The following is a 21,130-nucleotide window of genomic DNA, read 5'->3' on the forward strand; positions in this document are numbered from 1 at the left end:
GTATTTGGGTGAAGCCTGGCCCTACAGATAGCAAAACATCACCAGGTAAACTGCATCCATCCCCAGTATTCTGGGAGAAAAATAGGTAAACAAGCCTGAAGAGACAAGCCTGCATGAATGTTTAACATTCCTGGCTTCTCCAGTGCTTAGCTGTGTGCACAAGGACCTCTTGCTTCTTGCCTTCTACACACACACACACACACACACACACACACACACACTTCTAAAAGATCTTATCCTGGATTGAGATTTTTTTGTGTACAGGCCTGCAATTCCCACTACTTGAGTGACTGAGGCAGGAGGATCATAAATTCAAGGCCAGCCTGAACTATATAGCAAGAACTCCATCTTAACAAAACAACAAAACAAATAAAATTACTTTTTTTTTTGGCTAGTAGTACATCAGTGGTAGAGTGTATGCTTAGCACACACAGTCCCTGAGTACAATCCCAGCACAAAGCAGACAGTTGCTGATCCTCTAAGTGGTAGGATGTCTTAGCCCCAGTTCCTGTCCTCAGTAAATTTGTAGGGGATAATGATTAGCATTATCTCTTCTCTTGGCTGAGTCTAACTTTCTGTTTCCTCTATGCTTCAGCACCTTTTCTTTCCAGGCAAGGCCTGAAACAGAGGAATATAGGAACAAGACCAGCATGTCTCCACCCTGTTTAATTTTAGCTGATGAGTGTAGAGTGTAGACAAAGTGCTATGAGCTGGACTTTGTCTTAGGAGTCAAGCCTCTCCTCCTGTCCTTTGCTGTTGACTTGTCTTTTCACAGTGGAAGTTAAGGAGTGGCTTCTGGTGCCTGGTGACCCTGAGGAATGCTGAGACAGACTGAGAGGTTGATGATACTGTCCATATTATGTCTAAAGCATTTAAAAATTATTTCTAATTATGTGTATACGTGTGTGTCTGAGCACAAACTCTCAGGGGTTTGTTTGTGTGAGTGCAGTGTCTAAGGAGGGTCAGAAAATGACATCAGATACCCTGGAGCTGGGATTAAAGGCAGTTAGTTGCGAGATCTGGGAACTGAACTTGGGTCTGGTGAGAGCTAATCCATGATCTTAATCACTGAGATAGCTCTCCAGCCTTACAAAGCATTTTACACACACACACACACACACACACACACACACACACACAGAGAGAGAGAGAGAGAGAGAGAGAGAGAGAGAGAGAGAGAGAGAGAGGAGGTGGGGGGAGAACATAGGGAACATAGCTTGCAGCTGGGATAAAATAATTTGGAAATACAGATTTTATTTCTTGTTGACTTTTTTTGATAGAGGAAGTTACCAGGAAGCCCAGGCTGGTCTTCAGCTTGGGTTGGGCTGCCCCTGGCGCCCAAGCACTCTGATCCCTGACATTACTAGCATCAGAGCCACTACACTGGGCTGTAATTCTAGTTCTTTTATTTTTGTCTGCTTTTTTGAGACACAGTATCTAGCCCACGCTGACCTTGAACTACATCTGTAATCTTGTTTAACTTAAATTTCTGATCCTCCTGCCTCCACCTCCTAATGCTGGGATTACAGGTGCACACCCTTATGCTCATTGATGCTGTGCTGGGGATTGAACCAGGGCTTTGTGTATATGAGGCAAGCATTCACACATGCTTTGGTTTTTTATTGATCCTCTCTTCCCGTTGCTCTTCCCCACTCTCTACCTTGAATCCTTCCTTCTGAAAGTAGTTCCATTTCTATTTTCATGTCACATGTATTCTACTACCTTCTTTTCCCCTTCCCCTTCCCAATATGGTCCCCTTTCTAGTTACATAATCCACAGCCAAACCCATAGACACATACGTACATATATAGAAATGAAAATACAGAATCTTCATGTGAGAGTGAACATGTCCTATTTGTCTTTCTGAGTTAAGATTATCTTTTAATGAAAATTTCTAGATCCACCCACTTGGCCAAAACTTTCATTTTCCCCTCACATTTATTAGTGTGTGTGTGTGTGTGTGTACATACCCATGCCCATGCCATGGTATGTGTATGGAGGTCATAGAACAACTTGTGGGAGTCAGTTCTGTCTATCCTAAGTTTTGAGCTCAGGTTGTCAGGCTTGGCAACAAGCTTTTTTACCTGCTGAGCCATCTCCCCAGTCCTCATTTTTTTGTATAGCAAAATAAAATTACATTGTGTATATGTACTACATTTTTCAGTATTCATTTGTATCTACTGATGGACATGTAGGCTTACTCATTTTCTTCATATTGTAAATAGTGCATCAATAAAATGGACCTGCCTGAGGCTGATTTAGTTACCTCCACCTTTCTTTTAAAGTCAAGATTTTACTAATGTACCCCAACCTGGGTTGGAAACACTTACTTTTCAGCCTCAGCTGGCCTTGAATTTACAGTGATCCTCCTGCCTCTTCCCTGTGTCCCATCAATGCTGGTATTATAGTCATAAACTACCGCACCCAATGTTCAGTTTTTTACTATGTAGGAGTACCCTCTAAAATAATGATGGAAATGTACTGAGTACATAAACCCATGCCATGGTTGTTAACCACTGTCAGGCTTCACATAGTCTACATGATTGTATAAGCTACACGTTCATCGCCCTGGCAGTGTAAGTTTACTTACCCCAGCATTGTCATGAGCCCAGCACTGTGTCTGTACTATGTCGCTATGATAGCCCTAACACCACTAGTTAACAGGAGCTTCCTAGTTTGGCTCTGTTATAATCTCATGAGGCCACCATCCTACACGCTGTCTGCTGTCACGTGGTGCAGGACTGTGCTGCTGGGTCCTGGCTTCACAGTCCATATCCTTACATACTGAGCTCTGAGTGTCCCTCACCCAGAGGCAGATAGAAGCACTCCTGTAATTTCCAAACCTCTGGCACCTAGGTCATACTCTCCCATCTCCCCTTTGTTGGCATGAATGAGGATGTCCGTGACTAGATGCCGTTAACCCTTTCACTTGGGCTTAGAGTCCCAGTCTTACCAAGGGCTTGACCACTACTATTTTCTCCTTTTTCTAGGATGTCTTCATTTTGACCTCCTCTGGAAACAAGCAAAATAATATAACTTCATCTATGTTTTGTTCTGAGACAGAGTCTCACACTGAAATCCAGGCTAGCTTGGAACTCATAGTGATCCTACTGCCTTAGCCTCTTGGGTATCTTCTTCTTCTTCTTCTTCATCTTCTTTTTTTTTCTCTTTTCTTTTTCGAGACAGGGTTTCTCTGTGTAGCCCTGGCTGTCCTGGAACTCACTCTGTAGACCAGGCTGGCCTCGAACGCAGAAATCTGCCTGCCTCTGCCTCTCAAGTGCTGGGATTAAAGGCGTGTGCCACCATCACCCAGCAGGGTATCTTCTATCTTAAGAGAAAACATAATAAAAAACAAGGAAACAAACAAAAACAAAGAAAACTCCTACAAACCTAATAGCTTCTACAGAATATTCTCGTTTTAGCTCCTTCTAATATTTGCATAGCCGATACCACCCATCCATTGATATCCTATTATACTAGCTTATTAAATTCTCAGTAAAGCAGTGCTGGATAGTTTTTTTTTTCTAAAAAAAAATTCATTTTACTTATTTGTGTGTATTTGTATATGTGGACACAAGTGTGTGCCACAGCTTGTACATGGAAGGCTGAGGACAGCTTTCTGGCGTTAGTTCTGTCTTTTATCATGTGGGGCCCTGGGGTCAAACTTGAGTCATCAGGCTTGGTGACAAGTGCATTTACCCACTGAGCACTTCTTCCTCCTCCCCCCTTCCCTCCCCCTCCTCCTCTTCCTTCTCCTCCTCTTCCTCCTCCTCTTCCTTCCCCTCCCCATCCTCCTCCTCTTCTTCCCCCCACCCTCCTCCTCTTCCTCCTCCTCCTCCTCTTCCTCCTCCTCCTCCTCCTTCAAGACAGGGTTTCTATGTGTAGCTCTGGCTGTCCTAGAACTTACTCTGTAGACAAGTGGCCTTGAACTCACAGAGAACTTCACCTGCCTCTTCCTGGGATTAAAGGCATGTTTCCCTCTCAACTCCCAACACATTGAGCTTTCTTCCCAGGCCCCCACGTTTTTGGTTTTTTTTTGTTTTTTTTTTTTTTTTTTAAGACTCGGTCTGCTACTGAATTTATATCTCACCAATTTGGCTAGACTAGCTAACCAGCAAGCTCCAGGGAACTTCCTGTCCCCTCTTCCCAGCACTGAGATTACAGGTATGCACTGTACGATCTCCTTTTGTGTGGGAATGTGGGATCTGAACTCAGGCCCTCATGCTTATGCAGCAAGCACTGTACCAGCCGAGCCATCTCTGGAGTCTCACTATTGGGCAACTTTCCTGTTTAGTTTCTTAGTATTTGCTTCTATCGCAGACGATTCCAGCACCTTGAATGGTGTCTAGATATGGCTATGTGAGTCATAAATACTTCCAGTGTAGCTGTAGGCTGCCAGTGGTCTATCCTTTCTGCCTCTGTCTCCTCCTACTTTTCTTTTTACCTTACTGCTTCACTCAGTGAGTTTCTGTTTCTTCAACATGCCTGGCTCACTCCCAACATCTGTTCTGTTCACTAGCTGGTCATGTTCCCTGGGAAGTTCTTCCCCTCGCTTACTCCCTCATTTTCTTCAGGTCTTTGCTTCTGTCAAAAGTTAAAGAATGAAGATTGGGAAGATGGTTAAGAGGGTAAGTGCTTGCACACAACCAGGAGGACTCAATTTCAGATCCACAAAACCACACAAAGCTGGATGGGATATTGTGTCTCTGTATTCTTAGATGTCTGTAGTCAGGAGAATCCTCACAAGCTCTTAGGCCAACTAGCCTGGTGTCTTAGTTTGGATTTCCATTGCTGTGAAGAGACAGCATGACCCAGGCAACTCTTATAAAGGCCAACAATTGGGGCTTGCTTACAGTTTCAGAGGTTCAGTCCATTATCATCATGGCAGAAAGCAGGCAGACATGGTGCTGGAGGAGCTGAGAGTTCTACAGCTTGATCCAAAGGCAGCTAGCAGGAGACTTATCTTTTGCAGGGAACCAGGAGGAGACTGGAATTCCCATCAGACAGAGCTTGAGCATAGGAGGCCTCAAAGCCCACCCTCACAGTGACATACTTCATCCAACAAAGCCACACCTACTCCAACAAGGTCACACCTCCTACTAGTGTCATTCCTTTTGGGCCAAACATTCATACACATGAGTACATGAGAGCTCACATTTGGTATATACAGAGGTGAGTAATAAAAGACTCTGCCTAAAACAAGGTAGAAGGTGAAGACCAACACAGCTGGTTGTCTTTTGACTCTTATGAGTACTACTGCGTGTGTGTGTGTGTCTGTGTACACACAGACACACACACACACACAAATTAAAGAATGCAGTTATATCATTTGTAGGAAAATGAATACAACTGGAGATGACCATATTAACTAAGTTAAGCCAGTTTCAGAAAGGCAAATATTTTCAACCATTTGTGGTGCCCAGATTTTATATGTATTTATACTTATATAAACTTATATTGAACACAGAAGTAAAACTGTCTAGAGGGACAAATGAGACTAACGGGAGGGGAGAGGCAAGAAAGAGGAGAGTTAGGAGCTATGAGGGGCAATACACTCAATACACAATCTATACACGTATACAGCTTTGAGAAAGTTCCCTTCTCATTCAGACCCAAACCCTCTTCCCTTTATTTTTTTCTCATAGCACTTAATAATTTGTAATTCACACAGCATGGATTTAGTTGTTTATCCTTGCCTTCCTCTCTACCTTCTGCAAATGTTCTCAAAGCCTTAAAAGAGGGCATAGGGCAAACAGCATGTGTTCAAGTGCAGTCCCCTGATTCTGGGAACTGGATTTAGGGACTCACATATGCTGGGCAAGCACTCTGCTGCTGAGCTGTATTCCTAGACTATAGTTATTAAGTGAGTGGTTTGTGTAACAAATACATAAATGAACATTGGGAAAAGTATCCTTTGAGGGGTAAAGAATGACCTATATGTTTTCTTAAGTGAAGGCAAGTATGATAGCTATTCTTGGTTGTCAACTTGACTACATCTGGCATTTACTAAAACCCAAAAAATGGCTGGGCACACCTGTGGGGGATTTTTGCTTCATTGGATCATATGAAGTGGGAAGATCCACTTCTAATTCAGATCTTTGAAGTGGGAAGACCCACCTCTAGTCTGGGACATCCTTTCTGCTGGAAGCCTATAAACAGAGTTGAAGAAGGAAGCTCTCTCCTTTTCTGCCTGCTTCCTCTCACCCTTGCTAGCAAGTCCATTACTTCACTGACATTAGAGCCTACTTTCTCCAGATTTTAGCATATACTGAAAACTAGCTGAGATTTTCTATGCATTGACAGCCATTGTTGTCTTAGCTGAACCACAGCTTGTTCTCCTGGTATGCATGAAGCCCTAGGTTTTTCTCTACATTAAACAACAACATTCCCCCGTATTTTTGCCTACGTGTATATCTGTGTACTGCATGCATGCCTGGGGCCATAGAGTCCAAAAGAGGATGTCGTATCCTCTGGAACTGGAGTTACAGATGGTTGTTAGCCTCCATTTGAATGCTGGGAATCAGACCTAGGTCCGCTGGAAGAGCAGCGAGTATTCTTAACTGGTGAGTCATCTCTCAACCTCCCAATCACTAGGTTCTCCTCCTCCTCCTCCTCCTCCTCCTCTTCCTCTTTCTTCTAGATTTATTTATTTTATGTATGTAAGTACACTGTTACTCTTCAGACACACCAGAAGAGGGAATCAGATCTCATTACAAATGGTTGTGAGCCACCCTGTGGTTGCTGGGAATTGAACTCAGGACCTCTGGAAGAACAGTCAATGCTTAACTGATGAGCCATCTCTCCAGCCTTCCCAATCACTAGGTTCTTTAAAAAAAAAATAAAGAATTCTTTTGCCAGGTGTGGTGGCTCTCACCTTTAATCCCAGGCCAGAGGCAGACAGATCTTTGTGAGTTCAAGGCCAGCCTGGTCTGCACATAGCAAATGCCAGAACAGCCAAGGCTGTTTTGGAGACTACTGATCCTCTGGTCTCCCAAGTGCTGGGATTACAGGTATCCACATCACGCATGGCTTGGATAAATAATCTTAATATTCACACTCACTTTCTCAGTTTTCTGCCTCCCTAACAGCCCGCCCTACACACAATAGACAAAGAAAGAAACAAAGCACACTTGACTAGGATTGCCAGGGGCGTGAGTCTACCGGCAGCACAGAGGAGCCGCACCTGGCCCCGCCCACTAACGCCCCAGTCCCGCCTAAGCTCTCGGAGGCTCCGCCCCCTGCATGCCAAATGCCATATAGGCGACTGACGTCAGGCCGTTTGTTGTCATTGGCGGCTCCCAAGATGGCGTCCATCGTGGAAGGGCCGCTGAGCAAATGGACTAACGTGATGAAGGGATGGCAGTATCGTTGGTTCGTGCTGGACTACAATGCAGGGCTGCTCTCCTACTACACGGTGAGTGGCTGAGGCCCCGCTGCCGGGACGGCGAGCTACGGGGAGCCGGGGCGGGGGTGCTCAGCTGTGGAGACCGCCGTACGCGAGGTTCCCTTGTGGAGGAGGGCTTTGCGTGCGGGTAGCCAATGACCAGGAAGGAGATGCGGACTCAGCCAGTGAGCAGCGCCGGCTGGCTGATTTATGGGCCGGGGGGCGAGCCGGTGCCTCAGGGAGTGGTTCTGGGACTAGGTAGGGTCGGCTCCTGGGCGAGGTACGGGTGGGCGTAGTCTCGGTGTGGCTGGTCAGCCGAGTGGTCCACAGTGTGCGTCCCCAGCCCGGGCACTGGCCGCACCCCTTAGCTTCCCTCCAGGGCTCGAAGAGCGCTGCCTTCTCGGAGCAGTGGTCAGAGGAGCCTGGCCAGGTCCAAAGGTGACCCTCGTCAACACCGTGGGCTCTGAAATCCCGCCCGTCTGTCCTGCTAGGCTGTCCTACTCTGGGGATGCACCCCTCTTTCCAGCGGGGCGCGAGTGTAACGGACTCTGTAACTTTTGAGAGCAGAGGATTCCCTCCACGGGAGTCTTCTGGCTGCGGAGATGTAGAAAGGAAGAGATGGTGCGGTTGCCCTAAAAGTTGTGTTCTGGAGAGGGCCGACTGTTCGACTTTACTGTTGTTGATGCGAGTTAGTGGCCCAGGGTAGATGAAGTGCTGTGGAGCCTATGTTCTGACCGCCTCTTCCACCCCCTTCGCGTTAGAGATGGAACGTGGGCAGTGTTGGAGAAATTACTAACGGGGCTACTTTATTTGAGCTGTATCGTTAATAACAGCCCGTGAGAAGAAGAAAAGCACTCTGAAGGACAAAATATAGAATGTCTTTAGGAAATAATAGAAGAAAAAGGAAGAAATACGGTTATGGGATGAAGTGTTAGTGTTGATGAGAGAAGTAGGAATACATAGTTATTCATTCATTTTAAAAATATCATTGAGTTCCTGTTCTGCCGGTCTCCATTCCAGCAAGAATTGACAGCGGTGTAGACGCTGCCTCTCTTCTCGAGAGCTTTTAGTGTAGTCTAGTGGGCACCTTAATTCATTTACTCTTAATAAATTCGCAAGGTAGGTATTCATTATCCCCATTTAATGTTCCCATTTTACAGTTTTGGAATCTGAGGCTCCAGGCTTTTAAGTAATTAGCTCAAGATCGCTTAGGCAGCTGTGAGTGGTGGAGTCGGGATTCCCATTAAATTTCTCTTGCTACAAGAAGAAAAGTACATGCTGTTAGGCGGGTCTGCAAGAATAAAAGAGTTGATCACCTTTATCACTCTTTGGATATGAACTTCTGTTCTCTGTGTCTTTATTTTTTGATCAGCCCAGAGCCTCACATATGCTAGGTCAACACTTTACCACCGACCCACATTCCTAGCCTCTCTTCTTCTTCTTCTTCTTCTTCTTCTTCTTCTTCTTCTTCTTCTTCTTTTTTTGTTTGGTTTTTTGAGACAGGGTTTCTCTGTGTAGCCCTGGCTGTCCTGGAACTCACTCTGTAGACCAGGCTAGCCTCGAACTCTGAACTCAAAAATCCGCCTGCCTTTGCCTCCCAAGTGCTGGGATTAAAGGCGTGTGCCACCATCGCCCGGCCCTAGCCTCTCTTCTACATCAAATTTGAATGAGACACAAACATATTATTCAAAGCTAAATACAGTGGCCCGTATATATAGCCTCTTAATTTTAAGGTCAAGCCAGGTTAGGGTACCTAATGAGACCTCGTCTCAAAAACACAAACAAAAACAAAAAACCCCACCTCACCCCCCCAAACCAAAAACACTCAAAACCAAAACATATTACACACATACCATATTAAGATTATGTCAGATGGAAAAGGAACAAGTACACATTTTATCCTGAAAAACTGAAGAATTATGAAATCCTATAAGAAAAAGAATAATATCAAGTTTCACTACATATAAATGAGATAATCAGCAAACCCCATGGGACCTAGCCCAAATATTCACGACGGGGTGACTTCAACTAGCAGCTCTGTAGAATTTAGTTACTCTTTTTTGGTTTTTCGAGGCAGGGTTTCTCTGTGTAGCCCTGGCTGTCCTGGAACTCACTCTGTAGACCAGGCTAGCTTCGAACTCTCAAACTCAGAAATCCACCTCTGCCTCCCAAGTGCTGGGATCAAAGACGTGCACCACCACTGCCCAGCAGAATTAAGTTACTCTTTAAATCCCAAATTTGTGTGGTCTGAATCTAGGGCCATCCTAGAGAGGTCTCAAGTTAAGATTCTAGGGAGCTCTTAGCCCAGATAAAATGTCCCTTTTCCTTGTTTTCTTCCTTTCCTGTTTTTTTTTTTTTTAATCTTTTCTGTCTGTCTCCTTGTCCTTGTAGATTTAGAGTGTTTGGACTCCTTGTCCTTCTGACGAAATAGAAGTTTTCCATAGACTTCTTTTTTCTTCTGTAATACCTACCTTCCAAGATTAGATTCTATAAAACATTACCTTTGTTAGAGGAAGAGGGGGATTTTATTTCTTGATGATGGCTGTGTTAAAACATTCTCCTATTGTTTACTTACAGGGAATTGTACTATCTCGTGAAGCTAGAATGATAACCACAAGGAGAGAGTAGGAGTCAGATCGAATGTAGGCAGTGAGTTCTGTCACAGTTTGAGCGCATTAGCATTCTGATGAGTTTGTCTATATTAATGGTTTGCATGTGGCTAATTCTTACAGCCACACCTTCTAGTAAGAATATCTGAACTGGTTGTGCCAAACTTTTTTCTAATGCATTTAATTTTCAAAAGATAAAACACTCAGACAATTTAAATACAAACCCAGCAGAGTGGCTGTCAGTCAGTGTTGCCACTGAGTGTTCCCAGTTTCTCTGCCTCTTCTCCATGAGGAAGAAGGCTCTGATATTTTATCCATATTCATTTTCCTTATCTGCAATGTAATCTGCGTTTTCTTATGGACACAAGGACTTCTCTGCATCTGTGTCAGGGATTTCAAATCCCACTTCGTCTTCCATGACATTGCTGCTTGGTTCTTCATTAAATGTAAAGTTACCAAGAGCTTTTCTGGATCATTCTCAACATAGAGTCTTAAGACATACAGCCCTTGATTCTTGATTCCCTCTAAGTCAAGGGGGATTCGTACTGGCAGTACTAGTGTGTGACCCTTCCAGGCACCTGTGCTTGCAAGCACTGAGCTGGCTGCAGAACCCTGAGCTTGGTTTAGTTTCCCACAGGGCACAGAGTTGTGCCAAGTGGCTGTTTCAAGCCTAGTGTTGGAAGCTGGGGTAGTATGGGAAGGCCAAGGGCAAGCAGCAGACAGGCAAAAAGGACATGAGCTGATATGGCCACACCAACCCAGAACATTCTTGCTAGTTGTATCACATTTAATCAGGGTAGCAAATAGTCACTTTGTTCCTTGTTTCCAAAATTACTTGAGATCTAGTCTGGCTCTGTGGTTGTTGATCCTTCCAGGTTGTTCCAGAAAATTCTAAATTAAACTAGATTGCCCTTGCTTTAGAGTCAGCCTCTACTGAGAATCAGTATTAAATCTCAGGACTGAGCTAGAGTCACCGGGATTGAACTGAAATAGGTTCAGCTAAGCCTTTTTTTCAGCCTAGAACTTCACGAAAATTTACCAAACTCTGGGGGTGCAATGATTTTTTTTTAAATGAACAATTACAGTTTTTATTTGTGCATGTGTTTATGTTTCTCTGCAGGCAGATTTTATGCCACAGCACCTGTGTGGAAGTCAGGACAACTTGAGGTAGCCAGCTCTCTCCTTCCACCATGTGGGTCCCAGGGATAGAACTCAGGCTGTCAGCCTTGGTGGTAGTGCCAGCTGAGCCATCCCTCCAGCCTGGAATGATCTTTTTACTTTATTCTTTTCATTTGTTTCATAATCTCTTTGCCAGGCTGGTGGTTGAACTCACAGCCTTGTTAGGCAAACATGCTCCCCAGCCTAGTGTTTTGCTTTTGAAGGAACACTTACTGTATTGTTACAGGGACTCCTTTTCAGGTCTGACTATCCATTCGCACACACACGAGTGTGTGTGTGTGTGTGTGTGTGTGTGTGTGTGAAATTTTTGAGCCCTGGCTGACATGGAACTCACAGAGATCCACCTGCCTCTGCCTTCAGAGTACTAGGATTAAAGGTGTATACCACCACCGCATGGCCTTCAATCAGCCTCTTAATCATAATCATTAGTTATCATGTATTCTAGTGCTAGTCCACTCAGCAGCCACTTTTGTAGGGCTGACTTTGTAATAGTGCAGTTAGTGTATATGCTTGGAGTGCAAGTGTTGGTTCCTTCATGTAAGAACTTCTGATCTAGCTGAGATACCCAAATATAGTTTCAAAGCACTATGGCAAGTGGCTGAAGACATGGCTTCAGAGAATGACCAAGGAAGACACCCAGTTGTTAACTTTGGGCCTCCACACACATGCACACACACATGTGCCCCCAAACATGTGAACATGTACACATAGTGCACACACAGTACACACATGTGCACATATATACACCAAATCATTGTGACAAGGTCAACAATAGAAATAGAAATCTGCAGAAGTGTCCGGAAAAGATCAGAAGGACATTTGAACCAAGGCTTAAGAGATGGAGGTTGAGAAAAGAAAAAAGGCTATTTTAGGCAATAGGAAAACAAGAATAGACTGGAAAGCTTCAGAGCATAATATGTATTAGGAAGGTTTTACAAATTTCTAAGCAGTACTAATGTAAAGATGTATTTGAGAGATGGTAGGAGATTGAATTCTTGAAGGTATTTGGAGTCATAGGTCAGGCCAGGAGATAGATAAGGACTTACTGGGCAATAGCACAAAATTATTTTATTTTATTTTATTTTATTTTATTTTATTTTATTTTATTTTATTGTGTTTGTATGGTACATGTGTGTGCATGTGGAGGCCAGAGGGCTGACAGTATCTTCCTTGTCAAGTTTCTCCTTGTTTATTTATTTAATTAAAAAAATTATGTGCATAGGTCTTTGGATTGCATGTATGCCCATGCAACATGTGTGTGCCTGGTGAGTCAGATTCCCTGGGACTGAAGTTTGAACCTCCATTTGGGTGCTGGGAATTAAATTCAGGTTCTTTGGAAGTGTAGCCAATGCACTTAACTGCTGAGCCATCTCCCCAGCTCCTTCTGCCTTAGTTTTTGAGACAAAATTGAACCTGGAGCTCATCCATTTGGCTAAGCTGGCTCCAGCTTTGGGAGCTCCTTTTCAGGTTGATGAGCTCCAGGTATCCACACATTCCTGCCCCTGCCCTCCTTCCCCCAGCACTGGTGTTGTAGATGTATGGTTGGTATACCTGGCTTTGATGGCAGTCCTAGGGACCCAAACATAGGTCAGCAAGCTTGTGTGGCAGCACTCTACTGACTGAGCCCTACCTTCAGCATCCCCCACACCTTCCTTCTTAAGAGTAGAGTTTTGTGTCCAGGCTGGCCTCAAACTGGGATCCTCCTGCCTCTACCTCTTGAGTGAGTTCTATTTTTATTATTAGGTGAGATGACCAGGGAGAACTAAGGTTATAATTTTGAGAACACTGTGTGAACTATCAATTTCTAATGTGAATCATGGTCATAAAAGAGATGAGAAAGGAGGGAGGGTTAGAGGAGATACAGTTTTGTGAGGAGTTGGAGGATGAGAAAGTTGGTAGATTTGTATAATTTGCTGACTTGGCAAATATTGTGTATTTACTATGTCAGGCTTTTTACTGAAAAGTAGAGTTAACAAATGAGGTGGAAGTCACCCATATTGTTGTAACACTTGGAGTGTGCTGGAGGACACAGCAGGTAAAAGCTGTGGGGACACACATGATGTTTGGAGTATGGGCCCTGAAGGTGTACACCTGACAGTCTTAGCAGGTTTAGACAGGTTTTCTAAAGGAAATAAGATTATTGTGACCTGAGTAAAGAGGTTAGACCCATGAGCAGAGAGGGAGAAGTACTGGAGACACGGAATGATTGCTTCTGGAAGAGACAGCTAAGGAGTCAGGGGTACAACTTGGGTTGGAAGCCAGCTCTAGAGAGGTGACCTTGAGTGCTAAGTGAGCAGAAGTGAGGTGTGTGGTGGATCATGAAAGGCTTTCTTGGCATTTCATCTTGAAATGCTAAGCAATTTGAACTTCATCCCCAGGGCTTTGAAAAGTCATATTCTAAGTACTTTTGTTATTGAAAAGACTTTTACTGTAGAAAAAATTTGAACTTCTATAAAAGAGGATAGAACAATGAATTATTGACATCCAGCTACACAGTTCTCAGCATATTGTTGAAGTTATGCCTGGTTCTGCCTTCTAGCACCATGCTCCCAGGAATAAGACTCACACTCAAAATATATTTACAAATACCTTGGCCATATAGCTAGACTCTTCTCTGACTAGATATAACTTAAAATATCCCATTTATTCTGGCCTACATTCTGCCATGGCTGGTTACCTGTGCTCAGGTACCATGCATCCGTATGGTCACATCTTTGGCAAAACTCTATCCCAGAATCTTTTCTTTCTCCTGAATATTCTACCTCTATTTCCTGCCTAAGCCAAAGGCATTGGCTTTTTAATTGGCAGATGGTATATCCTTACAGTACATAAGATATTCTCTCTATAGCATATGGATAATCCTGTTTATTAATACTCCCACCAGCTCCTTTTCTCTGTTCTCCCCCCTCCTTCCTTCCTTTCTTCCTTTCTTCCTTCCTTCCTTCCTTCCTTCCTTTCTTTCTTTCTTTCTTTCTTTCTTTCTTTCTTTCTTTCTTTCTTTCTTTCTTTCTTTCTTTCTTCTTTTTAGAGACAAGGTCTTGTGTAGCCTCACCTGTTCTTAAACACTTATAGCTAAAGATGATCTTGAGCTTCTCATCCTCCTGCCTCTACCTCCCAAACAGAGGGGCCACAGATATATGGCACCACACCCAGAATGTGTGTGTATGTGAATATATATGCACACACACACATACACAGACACATACATACACACACACATATACATATATGTGTGTGAGTGTATATTTAAAGACAGGATCTCACTGTGAAGCCAGAGCCATTCTTAAACTCATAGGATTACAGGTGAGTGTTGTTGTGCCCAGCTCAATGGGATTATTTTTAAACATAATCCAAATACTATGTTAAGGGTTATTTGTGAACATTTCAGTGTATATTGCTAAACATTAAGAGTTCTTAAAAAGTTTTTAAAAATTAAAATTGTATAGTGTATGTCTGTTTGTGCTTGTGTATGTGCGTGCTCAGAAGATAGTTTGCTTGTGCATGTCTTCACAGTCAGAGGACAACTAGCCAGAGGGAGTTCTCTCTGTCCAGCATAATGGGTTCTGGCTCAATGGCTCAAAAGTTTCTTGTTTTAAAAAGTGTTACTAAAATACCTTTATTATTGTTGAATTGTAATAATTTAGTAATGTCAAATATGAAGTCTGTTGATTTCCTGAGTCTTAACCGTTATTCTTTTTTTTTTTTTTTTGGTTTTTCGAGACAGAGTTTCTCTGTGTAGTCCTGGCTGTCCTGGAACTGACTCTGTAGACCAGGCTGGCCTCGAACTCAGAAATCCGCCTGTCTCTGCCTCCCAAGTGCTGGGATCAAAGGCGTGCGCCACCACTGCCCAGCTTAACCGTTATTCTTTCAGCAGTTGCTTTGAGTCAGGGTTCCAAACAAGATCCACACATAAATAAACCTCCTGAGTATCTGGGGCTGGAAAATGGCTGATTCTGTAAATAGCTGTGCGAATATGAGGACCTGAGTTTGGATTCCCAGCACACATTTAAAAAGCTGAGCCATGGCGTTCCTGTCTCCCAGAGCTGGGAATGGAGAAACAGATCCCTGGAGTTTATTGGCCTGCTAGCCAAGATGAATGAGGGAGGGATAATAGTTTTGGGGCCCGATGGGTTGAAGTGATGTGTTAAGGGTCTGGAGTTTGGGACAGAAATCTGGGCTGAAGATATTAAGTTTTCACATAAGAAGAATTGAGTGCCTGAAAACTGGTATCTTTAGAGACAGTTCTTATTGCCTTTTAACCAGTCACTCTAAAGCATAGCAACAGGAAACACCATTTCATAGTTTCTGTGGGACAGAACCTTTTGTGTTTCAAGCTCAGGGTCTCATGACATTGCAGTCAGGATTGCTTCATCTGAAGCACCTGGCTGGGCTTGCTTCTAAATCGCCATTGGCAGAAAGCCTTGACTCTCTGCTGGCTGTGGGAAGGTGGCCCCAGTTTCTCATCAGGTAGTGTCTCCCTTGGGATACTTGAGTGCTAACATGACAGGGAAGCTAGCTTCACTGGGAGAGAACGATTTGTCAGGTAGGAAGCCATCATTCTTTAGGACTCCTCGTCACTTCTGCATTCTCGTCATTAGTTCACCTCACGCTCTGTAGATGGACATTTGACACACGGGGAGGAAAGTTAGGCTTTGGCTTTTCAAAGAACTTGTGCTGAGACTGTAATCCATGACAGCCATGTTTAAGTGAGTGATGGATGGGGGCGGGAGGGCACCTCTACAAGAGAGTGAAAAGCAACAGCCAGAGGTAGAAGAGGAAACCAAGTAGAATGTGGTAGTCGTAGAAGTCAAAGTGGGAAGCATAAAGTGGTTTGAATACTGCTGAGAGGTTTACACAGATGGGATCCAGTGCACACCCCATTGGATTGATGTCCGTGGCGATCACTGATGTCCGTGGTGAGGGTGGCTTCTGTGGAGTGGTGGATATAGAGGGCAGGTAGATTATTCAAGATAGTTCCCTGCAGAAACTCGTGCAGAAACTAGGTGATTGACAGGCAGTTCCTGAGTTAGCTGTGTTGAGGTAGCAAGGTCCAAGGTAACAAGGAGACAAAGTGGACTTGGGGAGTAAAGGCTCAGGATAATGGTCTTGGAAAGTAGAAAAAGGAGGAAGTGATGTGTTAAGGAGGGAGTTGGGTTGTAGTGCGAGTTGCCAAGGTTAGAACCAGAGATGAAGCAAGTTACTTTTGCTGCTCAGTATTCTTTGTAGTAGTCATTAGGAAGATTGTGTCCTTGCTGTTGCACAGTGACTGGAATGGATTTCTGATGACTTTGCATTAAACCCCTGCTAGTCAAAGCAGCTCACTGGTATTTGACAATTGATAGCCATCTGTAGATGATTTTTTTTTTAAGTCTGTATACTTTATATGGATTTTAGGTTTCTTCTTTTTAAGGATGTATTTTATTATTTTTATATGTATGCATGTTTGCCTGCATGTATATCTGTGCACTGTGTGCATACCTGAAGTCCACAGAGGCCAGGAAAGGGCATCAGATACCCTGGAATTGGAGTTACAGACAGTTGTAAGCTGCCCTTTGCGCGCTGGGAACAGAATGCAGGTCTCCCACAAGAGCAGCCAGTGTTCTTTACTGCCTAGCCATCTCTCTAGCTGCTGCATTTTAGGTTTTTGAAGCACTAAAATGTATCTGTTTTTCTAGAATGATATTAGCATTAATGTCATCACATATTCAAAAGTAAATTTATACCTTAAGTAAACTTTTTTGTTGTTGTTTAATGAAGGATCTTGTTATGCAGATTATGCTGCCTTGGAACTCCTGATCCTCCAGCCTTGGCTTCCTGCATTCGGGGATTACAGGCACCCAGCAACGAGCACACTCAACAGTAAACTGTTGCTGCAAATATCAAATGAACTTTTCATTATGTCTATATGGCTTGCTTCAGTGTAGGCTGAGTATCTCTTATCCAATATGCTTGAGACCAGAAGTAGTTTGCATTTTAGAATTTTAAAAATTATTTTGGAATTTGTACCTATCATCAAATATTTTAGGGTTAGGGGCCAAGTCCAGTTTTAGTGAGAGAAGATCCTGTCTCAAAAACTAAGGAGAATGATTGCGGAAGACAGAGTGGACTTCTGGCCTCTACAGATAAGTGCACACATACATACATATGCATATGTGAACATGTATACACACACACACATTTCAGATTTTGGAACATTTTAAATTTCAGGTTAGGCATGCTTAATCTATATGTAAAGTAGCTTTAGATTTGTAAAAGAAATGAAAGCAAAGGTGTGTCTGAATTTAAGTGTTCTAGGGAAAGCAAAGAAAACCCCTAAAGTAAACATGGGGTCAGTGGGAAGTAGTGGTGTAAATGCTGCATTGTCCTCTGTCCAGTTCTGACATTGTAAATCTGTGTTGTCATCCACAAAGTTCAGCCCTGAGACCTGAGTCATCGGCTGCACCACCTTCCAACTCAATGAAATCTCATATTGTGAGCAAGTTAGAATTACGTTAACAGCTATCCCAAAGGTCATGCCCCACATGGGCCAAATGCTGGGCATGGCTATACCAACCTTGTTTTTTTCTCTCTCCCGGGCCTCTCAATCTAATTCTTTGAGATATTTAATCATTTATATCTGGTGTAGTCAACTAGCCACATTCCTAGTACATTCTTTATCTCTACAGCAAGCTTGTAACCTCTTAGATAGCAGTTTGTACTGATCGTTACAATCTTCAGGACCCACAGTGTAGCACAGTCCATGGAATGGAATGTCTGTATTCTTCTTCTTTTTTTTTTTTTATTTTTGGTCTTTTTTCGAGACAGGGTTTCTCTGTGTAGCTCTGGCTGTCCTGGAACTCACTCTGTAGACCGGGCCGGCCTCCAACTCAGAAATCTGCCTGCCTCTGCCTCCCAAGTGCTGGGATTAAAGGCGTGCGCCACCACAGCCCGGGGTCTGTATTCTTTAAACTAGGCTTAGAGGTGAGATACAGGAGACAATTAGGGATTCTAGTGTACAGAGCCGTGTAAGTATTGCAGAATACATTAATAGCAAATATGCCCATGTCTATGGTTTATGTAAAACTCACTTGCATTTATAGTAACAATGATGGCTTTTAATTAATCCTCTGGAGACTGAAGAATCGAGCGATCTGCTTCTTGTGTTAATTCAAACAGGCTGTCAGTTCTTGCTGCTGTTGTAGGTAGGTGTTTTGTTTATTTGCGTTTGCTTTAGTTTGTGGAGACTGGGTCTTGCCTGTAGCCCAGGCTGGCCTGGAATTCATGGTGCATAGACATACTTGCAGGCAAAACATCTGTACATATTCAAAAGAAAAAAGAAAACCAAAAGAAAGTAGAATTGTTCATCTTAAATGTACTGTGTCTATATGTGGCGGTTACCTCACATTACATTTTCAGATACGTAATAGACAATTGCAACCAAAACTAGAACAACACAGAAGTGATTTAGATTAAGAATTACATTAACACATAAAGAGAAAAACAAACAAATGGACACCTGAATAATGTATTTTTCTTAATGATTTTATTGTAAAGGACTATCTCCTCAGACTAGGACCAGCCTTCCTCCCTCTTTCCCTTTATTTTGAGACAGTCTTGCTAGATAGCACAGTATAACTTAGGGTTCTTAAGTTACTGCTTTAGCTTCCTGAGTGCACGGATTTCTATTTTAAAAGAAAAAATTTAAATTGTTGTTTTTAGAAATTAAGTGTATAACATACATGGATTCATATAAATGGAATCATATTCTAAGAAATTATTTTGAGTTACTCCTAATTAATCTTCCTCTACTCACCCAGCAAGGTTAAGTTCATTGGAAGCTGTGGGGTGTGGTGCCCTCTTTAGTTCCAATACTCAGAATGTGGAAGTGGAGCATCTGGATTTCAAGTCTGTCCAAGACTGCACAGTGAGCTTGAGGTCAGCCTGGCCTGGAAGAAGTCCTGCCTCAAAACATTTTTAAAAAGTATGGGCAGATTTTCTATTTCTTGGATTTTGTCCACATAAAGACTCTGTGTTCCCTTGTTTTTTTGTATTTAGTAATATTTTGTTTGTTTGAGTCTTACTATATAGCTGATTTCAAACTTTACCATCTGCCTGCCTTCACCTCCTGCTAAGACATGGCTGACTGGACAGTAATTAAAGCACAACTAGGTATATAAACATCTGGGTGGAAATATCCCTCTAAGGTGCTCTGTCCCTCTAAGGCTCTGTAGGATTTTACAAACCTCCTCCTCCTAGGCCCTCACAGGAGGGCCTCACAGTCCAAGGGCAGTAAACCAGTCTGGCTGGCAGTGCTCAGCACTCCAACACTTTCTCTACTGTTTTAGATCCATACCTTCTTCTTCCCCCTCCCTGGTATGGAGAGGGTGTCTTCTGCCGGGGTTTCATTGGCTCTGAGTTTTCAAGGCCTTCATTCTGTGGGTTTATTCTCTGCTTTATTTTATCGTTTTCATTATCTTTATGTCCTAGCTCTCCGAGCTTCCGTTGTCTGTTAAAGGTCTTACTAAGTAGTATAACAAACATCTTAGTTGTAACAGCTTTAAAAAAAACCTTAGTTTTTTAAAGATTCATTTTATTGTTATTTTTAGCTCTATGCAGTTGCAAATATGTCTGCTTATGAGTGTGTGCAGAGGAATCCAGGTGCTGGTAGGACAGAAGTATCAGCTTCCTAGAGCTGGCCTTACAGAGGTTGTGAGCCTTCATGTGGGTGCTGGGAATCAAACCTGGGTCCTCTGGAGGAGCATCCAGCGTCCTTTACTACTGAGCCACCTCTCTAACCTTTAACAGTTTTATGTAGATTTTAGCTAACCTGTTTTTTGTTGTTATTGTTGTTTTGTTTTTTGTTTTGTTTTGTCTCCCCACAGATTGTTTTCCTCCATGCCACAGGCTTTCTGCTCCCAATACCTCAATAGCTTTATATGATTTAAGTGTAGCCATGGACAGACTTGAAATTGCATTTAAATTAATGCAATTCACTGGTTTTTAGTAACATCAGCAAACTGTGTGACCATCACCACAGTTTAGAAACTTTTCTTCACTCTTTAAACTGTTTCTTTTAACAGTCATTCGGTTCTTGCCAGCCATTCATCTGCAAGCACCTTTACTATTTTCAGGATCCACTCGATTAGTATATATCGCTGCTTTGTATCACTGAGTTTTTACTTATTTACCAGAAGGTGTTATAGCTTGGATCTCTTTCCCTCTGTTTTTTCTTATTATTTAAAAGTTTTTTCACACAATATATTTTTTATCATATTCTTTTCCCTCCTTCAAATCCTTCCAGGTCCTCCTTACCCACCCAACTCTCCTTCTCCCTCTCCCTTTCTTTCTCCCTCTCCCTCCCTCTCTCTCTCTCCCTCTCTCTCTCTCCTTCTCTCTCCCTCTCTCCCCCCCACACCAACAAAACATGAACATCAAAGTCAACCAATCAACTAACAATTGAAACTAATGTGACAAAACAACCCCCCCCAAAAAAAGCACATAAAAGCACATGGAGTGGGTTTTAACCCTGAGTGTGGAATCTGACCTGTAGTGTGGTTGATGGACAGACCCAGTGTCCCCCCAGTGTCCCCCCAGTGGAGAAAACTGTTTTTCCCTTTCCCAGAAGCTATCAATTGCAAATATCTTCCCCAATAGGGGTGGGACTTGGTGTTCACGTCACCTTCTCCATGCTGGAATTCTGTCTGGTTTGAACTGGTGCAGGTCTTATGCATGCTGTCATAGTGTCTGTGATGTCATGTGCTCACACTCTGTTGTGTCTGGAAGATATTCCTGCATACTTAATTATGTGCATATTCGACATTTTATTTTATTCATCAGAGGTAGTTGGTAGAGATGGAGTTGTTTCTACTTTTTGACTATTATGACTATATTTTGACTATAGTGCCACTATGAGCTTTGCAAGTTTTACAGTAAATATCCATTTTCATTTCTTGGGTATAGATGATGTAGGATTGGAATT

The 21,130-nt window shown here is 43.0% G+C and overlaps 1 protein-coding gene across 2 annotated transcripts in view; it reads left to right on the forward strand.

The window, feature by feature from the left end:
* Positions 1-7,254: 7,254 nt before the first annotated feature.
* The window catches only part of Osbpl9 (oxysterol binding protein like 9), a 139,840-nt gene continuing 125,964 nt past the window's right edge, over positions 7,255-21,130 (forward strand). For both annotated transcript variants that reach the window (XM_028787649.1, XM_028787656.1), the window contains exon 1: positions 7,255-7,414. In XM_028787649.1, coding sequence (XP_028643482.1) covers positions 7,304-7,414 — 111 coding nt within the window. In that variant the 5' untranslated portion in view covers positions 7,255-7,303. The remainder of the gene's footprint in view (positions 7,415-21,130) is intronic.

The sequence above is a fragment of the Grammomys surdaster genome, unplaced genomic scaffold (assembly GCF_004785775.1).
Source record: "Grammomys surdaster isolate TR1022 unplaced genomic scaffold, NIH_TR_1.0 100, whole genome shotgun sequence".
Lineage (NCBI taxonomy): Eukaryota > Metazoa > Chordata > Mammalia > Rodentia > Muridae > Grammomys > Grammomys surdaster.